Source organism: Leptonychotes weddellii, chromosome 5, assembly GCF_054177405.1.
Source record: "Leptonychotes weddellii isolate Sample4059 chromosome 5, ASM5417740v2, whole genome shotgun sequence".
In the NCBI taxonomy this organism is placed as follows: domain Eukaryota; kingdom Metazoa; phylum Chordata; class Mammalia; order Carnivora; family Phocidae; genus Leptonychotes; species Leptonychotes weddellii.
The window spans coordinates 152,862,496-152,876,069 of record NC_138373.1 but is presented as its reverse complement, the minus strand read 5'-3'; the positions used below and the strand labels follow the sequence as shown (position 1 = coordinate 152,876,069).

The 13,574-nt window shown below is 39.6% G+C and overlaps 1 protein-coding gene across 5 annotated transcripts in view; it reads right to left on the bottom strand.

Moving 5' to 3' along the window:
* The window catches only part of XPNPEP3 (X-prolyl aminopeptidase 3), a 71,862-nt gene that overhangs the window by 14,702 nt on the left and 43,586 nt on the right, over positions 1-13,574 (bottom strand). For all 5 annotated transcript variants that reach the window (XM_081819109.1, XM_081819112.1, XM_081819110.1 and 2 more), the window contains 2 exons: positions 6,149-6,211; positions 5,214-5,327 (listed from right to left, as the gene is read on the bottom strand). In XM_081819109.1, the coding sequence (XP_081675235.1) occupies positions 5,214-5,327; positions 6,149-6,211 (177 nt within the window). The remainder of the gene's footprint in view (positions 1-5,213; positions 5,328-6,148; positions 6,212-13,574) is intronic.

Here is a 13,574-nt window from a genome sequence, read left to right as displayed (position 1 = left end):
TTTTTATTTATTTGAGAGTGAGCGGGGCGGGAGAGCCCAAGAGCACAAGCACAAGCAGGGGGAGGGGCAGAGGGAGAAGCAGATTCCCCGCTGAGTAGGGAGCGTGATGCCAGGCTGGATCCCAGGACTCTGGGATCATGACTTGAGCCGAAGGGAGATGCTTAACTGACTGAGCCACCCAGAAGCCCCTCATTTGTTTGGTTTTAATCTGCAACACTGAAAGTCAGAAGAAACGGGAATGATATACTAAAGATGATGATTGAAAAGAATCTAGGATAGTTTCCTTGGCATAGCCATCATCAAGAATTGAGAATAAAATAAAGATATTTTGACTAAAGAAAAATAGAAAATTTTATCAGCCACAGACCTTCATCTAAAGGGTTTTCTTCAGGTTGAAGGAAGCTGATCCCAGGAGGGCCATCTAAGATGTAAGAGGGAAAGGTGAACATGCATGTAAATCTAAACAAACTGTCTGTCTTGGCCTCTTGCTGAGAGTGCCATATAGCTGTGGTTAGAGGCAGAAGCACAGGGCAGCCTGTTCTGACGACATTTCTATCAGATGCCTACTACTGAGTCCACACTAGAGCTCTCCCAGATGCCCCAACGGTACCCTGCATTTCTCACAGCTTGTTGAGGACCTTGCCCACAGACTTCACCAGAAAAAGCCCTTGTAAGCTTTCGGATAACCAAAGCAAGACTATGACCTAGAAGTTCTCAACTTATATTCTCTCGGGCCAATTTATCTAATAATGGGAATACTTTTCTCTCCTTGGATGGCTACACTGGAGCTTATTCTCCAGTTTTTTAAGAATGGGCAATACATTATTTAGGAATAGACACACTGATGGTAAAATTATGAAGAAAAACAACAAAAATGATTAAAACAAAAGATGGTAGGAGACAGAAAGGGGAATGTGCTTGAGCTTGCCCAGGGGACTACTAATGTTCTTCTCATCCTAGATGATAGATATATGGTTATTCATTCAATTGTTTTTAAACAGTACATTATATTTATTGTTTTTAATATATGATACATTTATTTATTTTTATTTTTTTTATATGATACATTTAACAACTTAGGAAAACCTTAGAGAATATAATCAAAGTGAGAAATTTATCCTTAGACACTTAAGAGTAAAAAAAGAAGAAAGGATGAAAATTAATGAGTTTAGCATCTAATTTAAGAAGCCAGAAAAAGAACAAGAGAATAAGCACAAAAAGTAGACGGGTGAAATTAATAAAGGCAAGGACCCAGTGTAATGAAATAATAAACAAAGATAAAATAATATTAATGATGTGAAAAGTTGGGTTTTACAAGAATAATAAAACCCAGTGAATCTCTGGTGAGATTTCTTTTTTTGGCCAAAGTTTTTGAGATTTAATGTATGCACAGTAAATGCACAGATCTTAAGTATACACAGTTAAGTCAGTTTTGTCAAATGCCCTCAGGCCCCTTCCCAGTCAATATCCCCATGAGAAGCAACCAATGATCTGATTTCTATCATCATAGATTAGTTTTGCCCATTTTAGAACTTCATATAGATGGAATCATATAGTTTATAATTTTTTGTGTCTGGTTTATTCACTCAGCATAATGCTTTGAGATCATTCACTGGTAGTACAGTGGTTTGTTCCATTTTATTTGAAGAATACACCACATGGCAATTTCCTTATCTAATATCCTGGTGATGGACACTTGGTCTATTGGTAGTGAACTTGCTATGAACATTCTTGTACAAGGCAATTTGTGAATCTATGTTTTAATTTTTCTTGAAAAATACCTATAAATGGAATTGCTGGTGCACAGGGTAAATGTATGTTTACTTTTTAAAAAAAGAGAAAAGGCATCAGCTTCAGGCTGTCCTTTTCCCTGCAGCCTCTGCTCTGGCGGGAGTACCCTGGCCAAGCTCCAGAAATGTGTGGAGGGGACGGCCGTGGGCTTTGGACAGAGAAAGCCCCACGATGACTTGAAAGTAGGGCATCCTGAAGAGAGAAAATTAGTGGCTGGTGAGCAGTCTGTATGGCATTCTCAGATGCCTTGACCTGAGTGAGAAATCTTCCTCCATCAGGACCTCAGATGTCTGACAGCCCTATGTGACACCAGGATGGGATATTCCTGTAAATATACTGCAGGTCACGTGGCATTCTACAACACTGACAACATTTACTGCATGTTGATGATGTGCCGAAATTGGTAAACTCATTCTACATATCTTAATCCTCTCAACAGGCCTACGAGGTACTGTTGTTATTTGCCCAAGGTCACACGGTGGGTCCAGGAACTACCATGGTGTTCAATTAATCTAGCTCCAAAGCTAGTGCTTGATTTGGAACTTTTAAGTATGGTGCCCCCAGGTCTTTCCAACTAATTCTAATGACTAATTGCTTGCCTTCTTCAATCAAAAAAAAAAAAAAAAGAAAGAAAAAAGGCAAAAATATATCAAGAATGTAAAAAGGTACATAAATTATAATTATAAAAAATTAAAAGGTAGACGATGCTGAGTGATTTTTTTTTTTTTTAAAGATTTTATTTATTTATTTGGCAGAGAGAGACACAGCGAGAGAGGGAACACAAGCAGGGGGAGTGGGAGAGGGAGAAGCAGGCTTCCCGCGGAGCAGGAAGCCCGATGCGGGGCTTGATCCCAGGACCTTGGGATCATGACCTGAGCCGAAGGCAGACGCTTAACGACTGAGCCACCCAGGTGCCCTGATGCTGAGTAATTTTTAAAATTTAGACAAAATGGTAGAAAAATATAACCTACCAAATTGTCTCAGGAAAAGTGAAGTATAAATTGATATAATCACTTTGGAAATGTTTGGTATTTTCTACTAAAGTGCAAATATGCATACCTATGGCCCATCAATTCCATTCTTATGTGTCCCTTAGACAAATTTGATAATATGTATACTAGGAATAACATAGTTTTACAAATCTCTTTGTCTAGCATAACAGAAAACGGAATCTCATATCTACTTCTCCCCCTTCAATCTGGTGTGATATTGCAGGTCATAAAGCTACTGGGTTACTTCCTTGTACACTTGAGAGAATGAGAGTGGAAAAGACAAATAATGTCTGAGTAGTCTTATAAAAATGTATTAACCTCACAGACCACACTTTAATTGCTGTTCTATACTACAACAATTAAAATGAACAAACTGCCGTAGTATGCAACAACATACTGTTATTTGAAAAAGACACAGACATAATATTTCAAATATATAAAGCTCAAACATGACCAAAGCCAAACTATGTTAAACCATATTGTTTATTAGTAATAAAATAAAATGAAAAGCAAAGAAATGATTACCATCAAAATCAGGAGAGTGGTTATCTCACCAGGGAGAGAAGTTATCATTGGGAAGAACCACATGGTGGAAAAGCTTCTTAGGGGTGGAGGGATAGTAATGTCCTGTTTCAGGCATTCACAATTTTTTTCTGTAAAGGGCTAGATGGTACATATTTTTTACTTTCTGGACCATACTGTCTCTGGTGCAACTATTCAACTCTGCCATTGTGGGAAGAAAGCAGGAACAGCTGTATTCCAATAAAACTTTATTCACAAAACAAAATGGCAGGCTGGATTTGGTGCAGAGAGCTGTAGCTTGCCAATACTTGTTTTATTTGACATGGTAATGGTTACATGGGTGTCCACTTTATAATTATTAAACTGTTCCTTTATGTTTTAAGTACTTTACCAGTAGTTCCATTTTAAAATAAGAAATGTCAAAAAGGAAAAAAAAAGAAACAGAGAACTTTAGTATATTAAAGAAATTGAATCAGTAGTTAAAAAAAGTTTACAAAGGAAAATATCAGGCCCCAAAAGTTCTATAGGTATATTCCACCCAATTTTCAAAAAAACATTAACTCAAATCATTTCACAATATTAAAAAAAGAAACTACTCATTCTATAAGCTTAGTTTGGACTTGATATGAAAATCAGAAAAAGATAGTATGAGAAAAATAAGCCAATCTCACTCATGAACACAAATCAGAATATCCTAAACAACACATTAGCAAGTTGAAACTAGTAGTGCTAAAGATAAAAAAGATGCTTAATTTCACTGGTAATTAAGGTAACAGAAATTAAGACCACAATGAGATACTGCTTTATACCAATTAGAATAGCAGAAATTAAGTCTGATAACATCAAGGGATAGAGAGGATGTGGTCAATAGAATTACACACCACTGGTAGGAGTATAAACAGATACAAATACTTGGGGAAAAAATTTTGTATTATCTTATCACACTTGTGAATAAAATAAATTTCCAAAAAACTATATATAGCAGTATAATTTTTAGGTAGTTCACAAACAAGCAGAACTAATTTTTTTCTTTTTACAAGGAGAACTAATTAATATTGTTTGGGGAATCATGTATACATGATACAACTACTTAAAATCAAGAGAAGACAAACAAAAATTTGGGATAACCAGTTAGTTACCTCTGGGAGGGAGGCAACAGGATAGCCAAGCATAAAGACACGTAAGTAGATGCAAAGAACTGGTAATGTTCTAGCTCTTGAGCTGAGTGATCAGTTCATGAGTATTCATTTAAAAAATATGCTGTGTAATTTACATATATGCTATATTTATTTTTCTGAAATTACTGAAAATTAAAACAGATAATTAAAAGTGGACTTTGGATGCCTGGGTGGCTCAGTTGGTTAAGTGTCTGACTCTTGATCTCAGCTCAGGTCTTGATCTTAAGGTCATGAGTTTAAGTGCTGCACTGGGCTCCATGCTGAGCATCGAGCCTACTTAAAACAAAACAAAAACCCCTTTCCCCACCTTTAAAAAAAAAAAAGTGGACTTAATAAAGGCATATACAATTCTTTACTTGTATAGTCACTTGGGGAGAAAATCATAAAAGATACTCCCTCACAGCTAATAAGGTACTATTAAAATCTGTCTGCTCCCAAAATATGCATGGCCCACTGTGGCCCAAGTCCTTTGAGAAGGAGTGTTATTAAAAAATATGAGCAGGGAAAAAAATGAGCAGAGGCTTTAGAGTAGAATTCTCAGCTCTGCCCTAATGAGTTGCCTAATTTTTTATTTTCCTCATCTGTTGAACAGGCATGTTAATAATTGCTCCTATCTCACAGTGCTAACGCGAGAATCAAATGAGATAATGTCTGTAAAATCATTTTATAAACAATAAAGTGCTCTAGAAGTGGCACCACAGGAAGTGGTACTGAAGGGTATTTCGCGTACCTTGATGAGCTGATTATTCTTCACATAGTGCAAAGTGTTTGACCGATTACCTCCAGCGACCACGGGCGGGTAGGCTAAGATGTCTGCACCACGGGCCCGGCATTCAAATTCAAACTGAAAAACAACACAGAAGACAGGATTTCCTCAGGGCTGTGCCAGCCCAGGCTCTCTCCAACAAACAGCCCATCCCTCCATTCAAGTACTTCTTTTCCGTCATTACTGGAAAACAAGTTATCAAATCTAACCAAACTTCTCATGCTGCAATTCCAGTCTATTTTTTATTCTCCCCACCATCCTGTTATTTGACCCTATTATTAAGTCTATTCTTTCCTGAGTGCTCCAAATTTCCTATGATTTTCAAATTAAGTCCAGAAGAGAACACAGAAAACCTATGATCAAGGCTGAGTACAGAGATACAGTCGAGTAAAGTTCCTGTTTTTTATTCTTACTTAGATAAACACTAGAATACAGCTTGCAGTTTTAACAACAGCTCTGAATTACTAAATTTCAACTTTTCAAATAGCTACCAACCTAAATGTGCTGGAAAAGTGAAAAAGGATGCTAGGCAGATGGTAAATTCTACTAATTTCACTTTGTCCAAGGATGGAGCTGGAGACTGGTGAGCAGCTGCTGCTCTTTCCAGTACTACTCTGATTCTCCTCCTTTACATTTACTTAAACAGTATTCTCGCTCACATTTGACTAAGTCTTTGCTTCTTCATCTGTTCTGCTTTGCAGTTTTCATTTAACTGTAGCTCTGTGTATTTTAGACACATCTAATAAATTATCAGTGACATTTAAGAACCAAATCCTCTCCACTGATATCCTGGTCACTTACACGAAAGCCAACTGGATGCCATCTGCAAATCAATGGAATTACTTTACTTATTACTGTTTTTGCCTCCAAAAAAACCTTTCCAATCTTTTAAAGCTCACCTTAGCATAAAGGAAGCCTTCCTCCATGGGAGCTTTACTGGCAAACATGGTCTCTATGAAAGCCTGTAAACAGAATGGAGGATGAACAGTCTCATTTTAAATACGTTGCTTACTCAAACATTCAAAATACTGGAGCTCAAATGAAAAGAAGGGTGCCTTCTCCCCAATTTTGCTGACCTGAAGTTGTGACTTTGTGACCTGATAATATAGATTTCTGAAGAGGAAACTATTGCTTTCAGGACTATTTGACTGATAACAGATTTAGTGGAAGGGTGACTCAACAATTACACTCAGAATATACATTGGTATGCCAGAGTAAGCTACATGGGAACACATTTGTCATTTATGTAACAAAGTAGCCCAGAAATGTATGAAATTATGGATCGAATGGTCCAGTCTACTGTAAGGTTTCCCAACCTTAGCATTGTCGACATTTTGGACTATATACTCTTTTTAGGGTGCCAGCAGCACTTCCCAACTGAGAATCAGATACTGCCAGATATCCCCTAAAGGACAAAACTGGGGCGCCTGGGTGGCTCAGTCGTTTAGTGTCTGCCTTCGGCTCGGGTCATGATCCCAGAGTCCTGGGATCAAGCCCCGCATCGGGCTCCCTGCTCAGCGGGAAGCCTGCTTCTCCCTCTCCCACTCCCCCTGCTTGTGTCCCCTCTCTCGCTGTCTCTGTCAAAAAATAAATTTAAAAAATCTTTAAAGGACAAAACTGCCCCAAGTTCAGAATCAGTGACCTAGAGAAGAAATACTTTATTTCTCCACGTGTTTCCTTTTTTTAATGAACGTACAATGTTTATAATTCACCACTGTACCTTATTCCAAAAAGATTTTGACTAGTTTACATGGATACACAAAATACAACAAAGTGGCACAAATTCATGGCAGAATTAAAGAAAAGCAAGCCTTAAGCGGAATGGAGCTCAAAAAACTAAGAATGCATACCATAATGACCTTCATGATTACTATGGCAACTATGGATGGGCCACAAATTTATCTGAGTTTTCTAGTAGCCAGTGTGAAAAGGGAAACTGTCAGCTATATTTCCCATGTCTGTGGGATAAAAACAAATCAGCTGCACAGGGATAGGATTATATGATTCTACCACTAGAAAGGAATTTCTCTCGAGTTAGGTTCTAAGAGTGAAGGCAATATGGGAAGGAATGTTTTTAATAACATTTTCCCAAATATAAGGCAATGACATCATCATAAAGCCCAACAGAGGGAAAGCAAGCGGGCTGGCCATGAAATAGCTGTGTGGCTTGCCCCTGTTCTCATTCTGATCCTTCCTCAAATGTTTCATCCTCAGAGAGGCCTTTCTGACCACCCTACCTCACTCAGCACTTCTACCACACTTCATTCCCTTCCACTGCTTCCTTTTTCTTTTTCTTCACAGCATTTAATTCCAGCTGACTATACAGCATGTTTGTTTACTGTCTCTCCTCAACTAGAATGTACACTGAGGACACAGACATTGATTTGCATTTCCATGATGATGGGTGATGATGAGCATCTCTTCATGTGGTATCTAAACCTACTCTGTTGAGGGTTTTCTTTTTTTTTTTTTTTAAGATTTTATTTATTTATTTGACAGAGAGAGACAGTGAGAGAGGGAACACAAGAAGGGGGAGTGGGAGAGGGAGAAGCAGGCTTCCTGCTTGAGCAGAGAGCCCGATGTGGGGCTCAATTCCAGGACCCTGGGATCATGACCTGAGCTGAAGGCAGACGCTCAACGACTGAGCCACCCAGGTGCCCCTGTTGAGGGTTTTATCATGGATCAATGTTGTACTTTGTCAAATGCTTTTTCTGTGTCTACTGAAATGATCCTATGGTTCTTATCCTTTCTTTTTTTTTTTTTTTTAAAGATTTTATTTATTTATTTGACAGAGAGAGACACAGCGAGAGAGGGAACACAAGCAGGGGAGTGGGGGAGGGAGAAGCAGGCTTCCCACCAAGCAGGGAGCCCGATGCGGGGCTCGATCCTAGGACCCTGGAACCATGACCTGAGCCAAAGGCAGACGCTTAACGACTGAGCCACCCAGGCGCCCCTGGTTCTTATCCTTTCTTTTATTGATGTGATGTACCATGTTGATTGATTGGCAAATATTGACCCACCCTTGCAACCCAGGAAAAAAATCTCACTTGACTGTGGTGAATGATTTTATGTATTGCTGTATTCAGTTTGCTAGTACTTTGTTGAGGATATCTGCATCTATGTTCATCAGAGATCTGGCCTGTGGTTCTCTTTTATTGTGGGGTCTTTATCTGGTTTTGGTTTCAGGGTAATGCTGGCCTCATAAAATGAATTTGGAAGTTTTCCTTCCTTTTCTATTTTCTATTTTTTGAGAAGAACAGGCATTAACTCTTTTTAAATGTCTGGTAGAATTCACCTGTGAAACCGTCTGGCCCTGAACTTTTTGTTGGGAGTTTTTTGAGTACTGATTCAATTTCTTTGCTGGTAATGGGACTGTTCAAATTTTCTATTTCTTCCTGTTTTAGTTTTGGTAAGTTATGTTTCTAGGAATTTATCCATTTCTTCTATTGTCCAACTTGCTGGCAAATAGTTTTTCATAATATTCTCTTACAATTGTTTGTATTTCTGTGGTGTTTGTTATTTTTCCTCTTTCATTTGTGATTTCATATATCTGGGTCCTTTCTCTTTTTTTCTTGAGGAGTCTGCTAGAGGTTTATCAATTTTATTGATTTTTTTCAAAGAACCAGCTCCTGATTTTATTGATCTGTTCTATTGTTTTTTTAGTTTCTATATCATTGTTTCTGCTCTAATCTTTATTATTTCCTTCTTTCTGCTAGTTTTAGGCTTTGTTTTTCTAGCTCCTTTAGGAGTAAGGATAGGTTGTTTGAGATTTTTCTTGCTTCCTGAGGTAGGCTTGTATTTTTTTTTTTTTTAAAGATTTTATTTATTTGACAGAGAGAGAGAGAGACAGTGAGAGAGAGAACACAAGCAGGGGGAGTGGGGGAGGGAGAAGCAGGCTTCCCACCGAGCAGGGAGCCCGATGCGGGTCTCAATTCCAGGACCCTGGGATCATGACCTGAGCCCGAAGGCAGACGCTTAGCGACTGAGCCACCCAGGCACCCCGAGGTAGGCTTGTATTGCTATAAACTTCCCTCTTAGGACTGCTTTTGCTGCATCCCAAAGGTTTTGAAATGTTGTGTTTTCATTTTCATTTGTTTCCATGTACTTTTTTATTTCTTATTTCCTGGTTGACCCATTCATTGTTTAGTAGCATGTTATTTAACCTCTATGTATTCGTGGTCTTTCCAGATTTTTTATGGTTGACTTCTGGTTTCGTAGCATTATGGTCAGAAAATATGCATGGTATAACTTCGATCTTTTGGAATTTGTTGAGGTTTGTTTTGCAACCTAATATGTGATCTATTCTGGAGAACATTCCATCTGCACTTGAAAAGAATGTGTATTCTTCTTAGAATGGAATGTTCTTAATATATTTGTTAAATCCATCTGGTCCAGTATGTCACTCAAAGCCATTGTTTCCTTGATTTTCTGTTTAGATGATCTGTCCATTGATATAAGCGGGGTGTTAAAGTCCCCTACTCTTATTGTATTATTATTGATTAGTTCTTTTATGTTTATTAACTGTTTTATGTATTTGGGTGCTCCCATAAATATTTAAAATTGTTATATCTTCTTGCTGGATTGTCCCCTTCATTATTTTAGTGTCCTTCTTTGTCTCTTGTTATAGTCTTTGTTTTAAAGTCTATTTTGTCTAAGTATTGCTACTCTAGCTTTCTTTCTTTCTTTTTTAAAGATTTTATTTATTTATTTGAGAAAGAGAGAGAGAGAAGCAGACTCCCGGCTGAGCAGGGGCTCAATCCCCAGACCCTGGGATCATGACCTAAGCCAAAGGCAGATGCTTAACGACTGAGCCACCCAGGTGCCCCTACTCCAGCTTTCTTTTTACATCCATTTGCATGATAAATATTTCTCCATCCCCTCACTTCCAATATGCAGGTGTCTTTAGGTCTAAAATTAGTCTTTGTAGGGGCACCTGGGTGACTCAATCATTAGGCATCTGCCTTCGGCTCAGGTCATGGTCCCAGGGTCCTGGGATCGAGCCCCACATTGGGCTCTCTGCTCATCGGGAAGCCTGCTTCTCCCTCTCCCACTTCCCCCTGCTTGTCTTCCCTCTCTCGCTATATCACTCTGTCAAATAAATAAATAAAATCTTAAAAAAAAAAAAATGAGTCTTTGTAGTCTACAGATGGTCTCCCGTAGACTATAGATATAGATGGGTCTTGTTTTTTTACCCATTTTATCATCCTTTGTCTTTTGATTGGAGTGTTTAATTCATTTACATTCAAAGTAATTATTGGTAGATTAATTGCCATTTTATTACTTGTTTTGTAGTTGTTTCTGCCTTGTCTTCCTCTCTTTCATGATTTGCTGGTTTTCCTTAGTGATATATTTGGATTTCTTTCTCTTTATTCTCTGCATATTTATTAGTGGTTATCATGAGGTTTGTATATATGATGGCTGTTTAAGTTTGAACCCATTCTTTACTCCTCTCCTCCACACATTTTAGGTATATGGTGTCATATTTGACATCTTTTTATTTTTTGAGTTCCTTGGCTGATTTTTATTCATTTATTTAAGATTTTATTTATTTGACAGATAGATAGAGAGCACAAGTAGGCAGAGTGACAGGCAGAGGGAGAGGGAAAAGCAGGCTCTCTGCTGAGCAGGGAGCTAGACACGGGGCTCAATCCTGGGACCCCAGGATCATGACCTGAGCCGAAAGCAGCTGCTTAACTGACTGAGCCACCCAGGTGCCCCCCTTGGCTGATTTTTAACAGAAATACTCATTTTTACCACTTTTGTGTTTCCTACCTTTATATTGTCATTTTTGGTCTTTCCTTTCCACTCAGAGTCCCCTTTAGTATTTCTTGCACGGCTGGTTTAGTGGTCATGAAATCCTTTAGTTTTTGTTTGTCTGGGAAACTCTTTTATCTTTCCTTCTATTCTGAAGATAGCTTCACTGGATAGAATATTCTTGGCTGCAGGTTCTTCCTATTCAGCACTTTGAATATATCATGCCACTCCTTTCTGGCTTGGAAAGCTTCTGCTGAAAAATCTGATAGACTTATGGGGTTTCCTTTATATGTAACTGTCTTCTTTTGTCTTACTGCTTTTAGTATTTTTTCTTTATCACTGTATTTTGCCATTTATTTATTATTTAAAAAAGCAATCTCTACACCCAGTGTTGGGCTCTAACTCACGATCCTGAGATCAAGAGCTGCATGCTCTACCAACTGAGCCAGCCAGGTGCCCCTGTATTTTGCCATTTTAATTACAATATGTCTTGGTGTGGATCTACTTTTGTTGGTTTTGTTGGGGGTTTTCTGTGCCTCCTGGATCTGGACAGGTTTCCTCTCCCAGATCAGGGAAGTCTTCAGCTATTATTTCTTCAAAAAATTCTCTGTCCCCTTTTCTCTCTCTTCTTCTTCTGGGACTCCTATAATATGTATGTTATTATGCTTGATGGAGTCACTGAGTTCCCTAAGTCTATCCTCATTTTGCATAATTTTTTTCTCCCTTTTGTTTATCTTGATTACCTTCCATTACTCTTCTAGGTCATTAATTTGTTTCTCTGCTTCTTCCAGCCTGCTGTTATTCCATCAAGCACGTTTCTCATTTTGTTTATTGAGCCCTTTATCTCTGCTATGTTATTCCTTATCTCTGTGTTAATGGTCTCACTGTCAAGTCCAGTGAGTAACCTGATGATCATTGCTTTAAATTCTCCATCAGGCACGTTACTTACATCTGTTTTGTTTGTAGCTCTCTGGCCATGGCCTTGTCCTGTTCTTTCATTTGGGTCAAATTCCTCTGTCATTTCATTTTGTCTAAGTCTCTGTGCCTGTTTCTGTATGTTAGGAGAGTCAGGTACGTCTCCTGTTCTTGAGGGTGTTGCTTTTATGAAGAGGTCCTGTAATGCCCTGCAATGTAGTGTCCCCTGTTCCCCAGGGCTTGGTGCTTCTGGGAGTATCTCCAATGTGTGTGCTTGCACCCTGCTGTTGTGTCCTGGCTGCTTTACCCTTCAGGCCAGTTGTCTTCAGGGGCTCTCTGCCTGTTGTAAGCAGTGTCTGGTCCCTGGCCTGAATGTGGTACCTTTCAACTAGGTGTGCTCTGGTTTGCTTGTGAAATGAGATCTGTTACTGATGCCACTGGAACCAAGGCCTTATAAAACTCCCGGGCCAGGAAACATGGTGTTGGCAAGGGTTTGGGCCAGTCTTCTGGGGTAGGGGGCCTAATGAGCTAGGACTGAGGGGAATGTGAGTGAGAAGGGCAGTTCCACCAGAGCACTGGGGGTGGGGCTTGGTGTAAGCAAGTTAGGTAGCAAGTGCTGACACTGTGCTGATTCTCACAGGTGGCCCTGTGCTTATGCTGAAAGGTGGGAGAGAGAAATGGAGCTTGCCAGTTCCTTTGTTTCCAGAGGGATCTCTCCGTGATTGCTGCCTCTCTGGGACATGCTCTGAGATGATCAACAAGCCCCCCGACCCCCAGTGTGTGCCCTTCAGATAGCTCTTTAGATAGCTGTTTCTATGCGGTATGTCCACAGGCTGTTGGCCCTGCCTTTTCTCCAAGAACAGCCCCATTGTCCTCTGAGCTCTCCCAGAGCCAATCATGCTAACCTTTTGAACTCCAGGCTTTAAGCCCTTCTGGTTGCAAGAACTCACAAAATTTGGGCCCTCCTGCTTTCCAAGCCCATTGCTATGGGGATTGTTTTCCCCATGTGCTCCCTTGTGTGCTAGTTTGTCTCTTGCCCTTCACTGGGACTGTGGCTCCTTCCCCACCACAGCAGCCACAATCCGATTATCTCCCAAGACGTGTCTCTGCACTTCCTACCTTCTTCAATGTGGCTTATTCCCTACCTTTAGTTGTAGAGTTTGTCCTGCCAGTTTTCACATCAATTTCTGGGGTACTTAGGATGATTTGATAGTTATCTAGTTGTATTTGTGGGATGAAATGAGTCTAGGGTTCTCCTATTCCACCGACATCTTCCCCTCCTGTGTATTTTGTTTTTAAATTATAGTCATCTTACTGGGTATGAAGTCGTATCCCATTTTGGTTTTGATTTACATTTTCCTAACAGCTAATGATATTAAGTATCTCTTCATGTGCTTATTGGTCATTTGTATATCTTCTTTGGGGAAATGCCCATTTAAGTCCTCTGCCCATTTTTTAAAAAAGATTATTTGAGAGAGCGAGAGAGAGCACAACCGGTGGGGAGAGGCAGAAGCAGGCTCCCTTCTCAGCAGGGAGCCCAACTTGGGGCTCAATCCCAGGACCCCGGGATCATGACCTGAGCCGAAGGTAGATGCTTAACTGACGGAGCCACCCAGGCTCCTCCTCTATCCATTTTTAAACTGGGTTGTCTTTTTG